Consider the following 7,105-nt stretch of genomic DNA (forward strand, 5'->3'; position numbering starts at 1 on the left):
CGGCGCCGGTGCAGTCGCGGCGCCCGGGGTCCCGCAGGGTCCTAGCGTCCACTGCATTGGCTGCCGAGGGTCACCATGTGATCTCGGGGGTGGGAGCAGACGCCGCCTCCGCGCCCGCCCGATGGCACACTTGGGCTGCGTGGCTGGCGGACCGCGGGAGCACAGCGGGGCCGAGCGGAGAGCATGCGAGGAAATGGTCTTCAGTGAGCTGCGAGTGAGCGGCAGCAGGGACAGGGTGCTCAGAGAGACGCTGCGTGGGGGGCTTGAGGCTCGCCCGGAGGGCGGCGAGTGATGGACGCCTCCCCACCCCGCCCCTGAGCTCCCGCAAAGCTGCCGCTGCGCTCGGGCCGGCGTTCCTGCAGCAATGCGTCCTCTTCTTCCGCGGCCGCTGTCAGTAGTCACGGAAGTGTCTCCATCTCCCACCCCTTTGTCTGTACGCGGCTCCGGGCCGAAGTCCTCGTAAGGGGCACCATGTTCCCTTGGCAGGCGCCCTTCGAGCCCGCGGCCGGGGCCGAATGGACTGAGAGAGAGAGGACGCGGCTGAAATGGGGTATAGTGCCCGCGCTGCCTGACGCAGGGCCGAACCCCACCCCACTCCAATCTGACACGCAACCGCTCCCGGCAGCAGACCTGCGGGATTGCGGGACCCCTCCCGGCTCGGCCCCCGCCTTCCGTGGCTCGCGCATGCGCCCCGTGGCCTTGGTGCAGGTGCAGCGGGGGCTCGCTTCTGAGCCGCGGTCTCATAGTCCCCCAGAGCAAGACGTGCAGACGCAGCAGACTGGGCGCGTTTGGAGTGGGGAATGCGTAGTGGCATATCCACTTTCCTAGGTCACGGGGATGGGCACCCCAAAGCCGAATTCATTCACGTGTTCGCGGAGACTGACGTCTCTGGGCCAGAGGACCCTCAGTCTGCGTTATGCCGCACCATAGTTGGAGCCAGCAGAGCAGCTAAGGTCACCTAGAGACTGAAGGCCTGTCTTGCAAACGGAACCTGGAGTAGGATATGGAGATTAAACAGCAAGAGTTGTCAGCGCAAGGGGACTGCGGAGGAGAGGACCAGGCTAGAGAGGATTTCCCTCACTATGTTTTCAAGATACGGGGGTGGAGCTGGGGGTTAACTGGTCCCAGCGGCGACCTTCCTAGACTCTGATGCTAAATCTCTAGATACTTCGAAGGAACTCACTGATAGTACCGGAACAGGCTAAGGGCCCTGAACAGCCACATTGACCTCTCCTGGATCCTGAGGTTGGCTGGGTGGTCTGCAGGAACAGTGCTGGCCTGTAAGGGCTGAGGGCAGTCAGACAGAAGAGCCCCGGGGAAAGTGAGGCTAGGCATTGAGGACCCATCTGGTGAAACCAAGTAGAACTTACTCAGGACCCTAGGTTTGAGGGTCACTGGAGCCTGTAAGCCTTAGAAGAAACAAAGTGGCCTAGAACATCGTTCCACCCCCTGACCAGAGCTGCTCCTTCGTTTCTTGCACCTCCAAGTCTAGGGGCCTTGCAAGACTCACATCAGCGCGACCTGAATGCTCCCTCTCAGTTCTGCAGAGGTCCCTTTCCCTGGGTTGCCTGACAATTCCCTTCATTGCCCCAGTTCTTCTATAATCATTTGCCCCCATGGCCATGATGGCAGCCTGCGCTATAGGCAACACATCAGAACTGTCTGAAAGTGTGGAAGGACCAGGACTGGAGCCACGGACAGACACTTTGAAGGACTTGGAACCTCATAGATGTTACCGTGGGAGTTGCGCAAACAACAGGGCAGTCCATGGCCCCGGTTAGCCCTGTTCTCCTTCCTGTTGTAGGGCGCCCTCTGCCGTTATCCCTTAGGCCATTCTTGGGTGGCATCAAGTCCTCTTTAAGAAAGTAGCAGCCTAGCTCCCCCAGGAAGGCTTACACACTCCTCTGAGGAAGACTCAGGAGACCCAGCTTGGCTTCCTCACACCCTACAGCTGAATGCCTGCCTACAGCCCAGCAGGGGTGAAGACGTCGGTCCAGATTTCAGAGACAGAGTGGGGACCGGTGCCCTGGACCCTACACCTGAACATTTATGGGTCGAGATACTTTCTTAGTAGGACAGCCCTCCACCGACGGTGTGTTCTCTAAGGATGTTGAGGACAGAGGACTTACATTTGCCTGGCATGACTGTCCCAGGGTCTGTTGGGGGAAGAAGAACCTCATGCTGAAAATGTGGAGAAAAGGAGTGGATACTGGAAAGATCCACAGCCAAAGTAATCTTGGGAAATGGTCCTGGGCTAGATGCTGAACGATATAAGCCACTGAGGACTGGGGGTAGGACAGGAGCCTTTAAGAGGGGGTGTAGAAGAGCCCAAAGTACAGAGAAGAGAAACAGGTCCAGCATGTCACTAACAGAAGCCACCAAAATGGGAATTCTGCAATAATATTTCCAGACTCAACTCACTCTGAGTGGGAAAAAAAACCGCCTCCAACAGTCTCCACCCTCCTTAGAAAAGTCTCCTCAGCAAGAGCCTCACCTCTTCAGGGCCAGCTGCTGCAGGGGCATGGCATTATTGCAGCTGCAAAGTGAACTCTCTCAGAAGCCATCCCCATACCATCACTCATCCTTCCTCTGAACACAGATTGAGAGTCCCCCACCCATGATGGGCATGACCAACTCAATCCCACTCAACCGTGGGCTGACAAAAGGAAAACAGTCTAGTGCTCCTTAGGAATCAACCCTACCCCCCCCAAGCTACATGAAACCCTGAGACCCTGCCACAAAAAAGGGAGGGACATAAGGGGCTGACTTGTGAAGCAGGTCATCAAGACTGAGGTGACTTGGCGTAGAGGAGAGCGAGTATGGGTAAATATGAGGGTGCTCCTGTGTCCAAGGTTTGGGTTCAGTGCTCAACAATAAGCAGACACCGAGGTCTGTTAGCCCAGGGAGGGCTAAATCTAAGAAAACAAAAGGCATCTCGGAAAGAAAGTGCATGCCTTGTGCTTGACCGTAACCTGAGCTACGTTTAGTTAATCTGAATGTCACATTAAGACAAACAGCAAGGCTGCACTGTGGATCCAGGGCAATTCGGGGCCCTTAGGAAAGGCTAACCCCTTGCCTGCTAACTGCTAGACCTCTCCATCGCTGCTCCTTCCAAGAAACTCAAGTCAAGCTTACCTACCAGTGACCCAAAATACCAAGTCTGCTGGTACGGTCCTGGTGTTTGCTTAACCACAGTAGCATGAAACACAAGCCATGCTCATCTCCTTAGAGCCCACAACACAACCTCCAGAACGTGCTTCATCTTTCCTCCCGTCTGCTCTTCTACTCCGAGGTCCCTCGCCTTACCTCAGTGTCTTCTCAGCTCCTCTTTCAATCACAGAGAACTCAACAGTTTAACAGTTCCACTCTACTTCCTCTGCTCCAGGTCCAAGTGCTTGCTTACAGCTTGCTTACAAGTCCTTACAGCTGCATTGACCTGTCCCTCTCCAAATCCTCCTGGCTCTATTTTCTTTCTTCCTTTCTTTTTTAAGGTCGGGGTCTCTCTCTGTATAGCCCTTGCTGTTCTATAACTTACTATGTAGACCAGGCTGGCCTTGGAGATCTGCCTGCCTTTCCCTCCAGAGTGCCAGGATGAAAAAAGTAGGTGCCCACTACACCCCACTTCTATTTTCAAATACATCTGGAATCCACAGGTGGCACTGCCCCGCTAGCCTCCATCCATGATGGGTGCAACTCTCTCAAGGGCCCATATTATCCTCTGGGCTATGTAGTGTCTCTAGCAACCACAAGTACCCTGTTCCCACAGACCTAGAAACTGCTGGCTCAAAACCTCACAAGGCCTAAAAGTGCCTGCCAAGCCTGACAAACTGAGCTCAATCCCTGGAACCCGCAGTGGAAGGAGACAATTATCTCTCCAATTGTCTCCTGTGCACACATATGTGCACACACACAATTCCAAAGACACTATAAAGTCCAAGGAGGGTCACCTGCCAAGCTTCCTCTTCTCTTTCCTTCCTCAGCTCCCTGTAGCCCCAGCTCCTGCCGGATGGGCTACCAACCTCCTGACACCTTCATCCTAGCCTTTCTGTCTGATTCTACTTCATACCATAGGCATGCCCCAAAAGAAAACTGTGCACCATACTTTTTTTGGCTATTTGTACCAAGGGCTAACCTAACAGAATCCATAAAATACAGGACAGTTAATTTTGAGTCTAGGGTAAACAATATCTTTAGTGTAAGTACATCCTATAAACATTGTATAAAGGGTACTAAAAAGTGTTGTTTCTGTATTTGACTGGTTAGATCTGGCAATCTACACCCACCAGGCACATTCCTGGTCTCTCCTACAACAAGGAATGGTCAGGACTAAAATCAACCAATGGGACATGAATATACGTCCACCTCCATTGCTCAGGAAGAACCCAGAACAGAATCCTGGTTGGTGCAACCCACCTGAACAGTGCTCAGGCTGAAGAGCCACCAAAGGTCTCAGCACTCCCCCAACAAGGCTTCCCCCAACCCCCATGATTTAACTCTTTGTGGGACATGGGGCTAATCAAGGAACCATGCCCCAGACAGGCCATGGTTGTGTCTAAGGCAAGGCAGGTACTAAAACCTCAGCCCCTGATGTTCTCCTGAAAGGGTTTCCAATAGTTGTGCACATGCCCTATCTTGATTTAAGGGGGGAAACTTTTAATTTCACTTGCACAAACTTTCCAATAAAAGGAGAGAGCCCCCTCACTTTGTCTGAGGTTTGCCTGATAGGCATCTAACACACATGTGCAAACATAAAAGGGACCACTAACTCCCATCCAGAGGTCAAGGTGCCCAGGAGCCAAGCCTGGAGCTGCAGATAGAACCATGCGTACTGCTCTCCCTCCTGGAAGGTTTACCCACTGCCTGCTGCTCCCTGGTGTTCCCTCCTGCAGAAGCCCCAGGTTAGGGTTCCAGAGCTCGGCCTCCACAAAGCCATGCCCACTCCAGTACAGAGAGGCCTTAGGGAACTCAGAGGGGACAGGCCAGTATCACGACCCCCTGACCCCCAAACAAGAGCATGCTGGCTGAGGCAGGTCTGAGATGGCCAATTCACTTCCCTGTCAGCAGCAAGTGTTTGCATGGACAGGCAAATGCGCCTCGGCAAGGTGCTTTTATGGGACAAACAGCTTCCTCTCACCTGTAACAGAGAAACCAAGACCTAGAGAGGACTCTAACAGGGCCACATGGGGGAGGAGGGGTCTCTGGTGGCCAGAGCAAAACACAGGACACAGGCATGCTAGCAGGCATTTATTGACAGGGAACATCACTGGCCAATGATCTTCAGCGTCCAGCTGGCCAGCAGGCACACAGAGCCCGGCGCTCAGCCTGCAGCAGGAGGGTCTCCGTCTGCAAAGGAACCAGAGCAGCAGAAAGACAGGTCAGAGCTCTTAACCGGACACCTTCCCAGGCCTTCCTGGTTCCTTCACTTTCATCTGGGTACCCTGCAGGGACTTCCGGGCCTCCTCATCTTGCCTCTCTGTGCCCTTAGGTGCCTTATCACCTCCATTCCCTTCAGAGCAGCTCCCATTGCTGGAGTCCCTCCTCACACTCATCCCTACGCCAGAACAACCACTTCAGCCATCTTTCAACTCACATCCATACTCAATGCATCATGGACTCTCACCCCACAACCCACAAAACAAGTGGATGCCTGCTCACTGGGAAGCGGAGAGAAACACCACTGTATGGAGTACCCTTCTGACTGTCCCAAAAGGGCTGGGTCTAGATGGGATCTTTCCTTCCTTCTGCTTCCAGCAATTCTCTTTACAAGAAGGTCAACTTCCTGGGCTACACCCCAGGGATTGAGAGATCCAAGTTCACCCAACCTGTGAGAACTTAAGACTCCAGGACAAACACCCAGATCTCTTGGTCCAACTTAGCTTTCCGTTTCTCCCACACCATAGCCTCTGTGCCCCAGCCTCAGTTTCTTATTCTGGGCTCATCGCTCACTGGAAATCCTGGTTTAAGAATACATATTCCTGGAGTACACAAGTCACAGGACACAATGCCCTGACACCTTGGCGCAGGGCATGGGGGCGTTTTCAGGTGAGACCTAGGCCCAGATCCCTAAAGTGGCTACATCTTGGGGTGCCAACCGGTCAAATCCAGACCTCCCTGACCTTGTGTACTTACCCGTGCGTCCAGGCTGTAGGCGGTTTTCCGTAGGTCCTGAAGGGCGCGCTGCATGAATTCAAATGCGTGACAGTCCACGCACGGACGGCCTGAGGGGACGCGAATCAGCGTCACGTGAGGGTGGACAGGCTGAGCCCCTGCCAGGGCGTTCCGGTCCCTGTCCCCCGCCCTCCAGTTCCCACCTAAGAAGTGACCGCGTAGGAAACAAAGACGCCTCCCGCACGCCCCCTCCGCAGGCACCTACTTTGCGCGGGGACAGCGCTCCCGGCGGCGGGTTCAGCGCGGGCGCCTAGCAGCGCCAGGCTCAGCAGCAGCAGCAGCAGCAAAATCGGCGGCGACAGCAAGGACCTGGGCGCGGGGGCCATGGCAGAGGGAGCCCAGGCCGCCCTGCAGCAAGTAGCGGTCAGCGGCGCTGCGCACCTGGCTGCACCCCGGTTCACTGGTGATGCCCCGACCACGCCCACCCACAGCCCGCCACCCACAGCCCAGCCCTACTCACGTATCCCGCGAGCTCAGGTGCGCTTAGCCCAGTCCCACCCTGCCGGTGCCCCCGCGGACACCACCCCACCCTTACCGCGGTCCACAGAACCGCGAACAGCAGCGCGGGCGACTCGGGAAAGACGGACCGCGACCCGCACGCGCGCGCATGCGCCCGAGCGGACCCCACCCGGGGGCCCCCGACGTCGTCGTCATGGAAACGCCGCGGCCGCGCGCGCTGGGCTCTGGTTGCCTTGCTTCTGTGCGATGCTCCGTGGCGCAACCGCGTAGGGGTGCAGCGGAGGACACGGGAGACCAGCTGAGGGTGCCAGCCGCGACCTCATCACTCTGGCTGCGCGCTCAGTCCTCGGCCAGCACCTGTTCAGGCCCCCGCATGCTCCGCCAGATCCTCCCTGCAGGGCCTGGGCGCTGGTTCTCCACCGTGACCATTTACAGTGTCTGGCCGCCACTGATTTCTACCTCAGGTCTATCCAGGGCT

General features: G+C 55.9%; 1 protein-coding gene across 2 annotated transcripts; it reads right to left on the reverse strand.

Annotated features, from left to right (window-relative positions):
- Positions 1-5,231: 5,231 nt before the first annotated feature.
- On the reverse strand, positions 5,232-6,748 carry Nicol1 (NELL2 interacting cell ontogeny regulator 1). 2 transcript variants are annotated; one of them, NM_001401543.1, is made up of 4 exons: positions 6,704-6,748; positions 6,374-6,516; positions 6,130-6,218; positions 5,232-5,343 (listed from the first exon to the last, which is right to left on the reverse strand). In NM_001401543.1, the coding sequence occupies exons 2-4, from the start codon at positions 6,492-6,494 to the stop codon at positions 5,278-5,280; spliced, it is 276 nt and encodes a 91-aa protein (NP_001388472.1). In that variant the 5' UTR covers positions 6,495-6,516; positions 6,704-6,748; the 3' UTR covers positions 5,232-5,277. The 2 variants fall into 2 exon arrangements, with proteins under 2 accessions (NP_001388472.1, NP_001388473.1); NM_001401544.1 differs by having other exon boundaries at positions 6,629-6,748.
- Positions 6,749-7,105: the final 357 nt, after the last annotated feature.

Source organism: Rattus norvegicus, chromosome 14 (assembly GCF_036323735.1).
Source record: "Rattus norvegicus strain BN/NHsdMcwi chromosome 14, GRCr8, whole genome shotgun sequence".
In the NCBI taxonomy this organism is placed as follows: domain Eukaryota; kingdom Metazoa; phylum Chordata; class Mammalia; order Rodentia; family Muridae; genus Rattus; species Rattus norvegicus.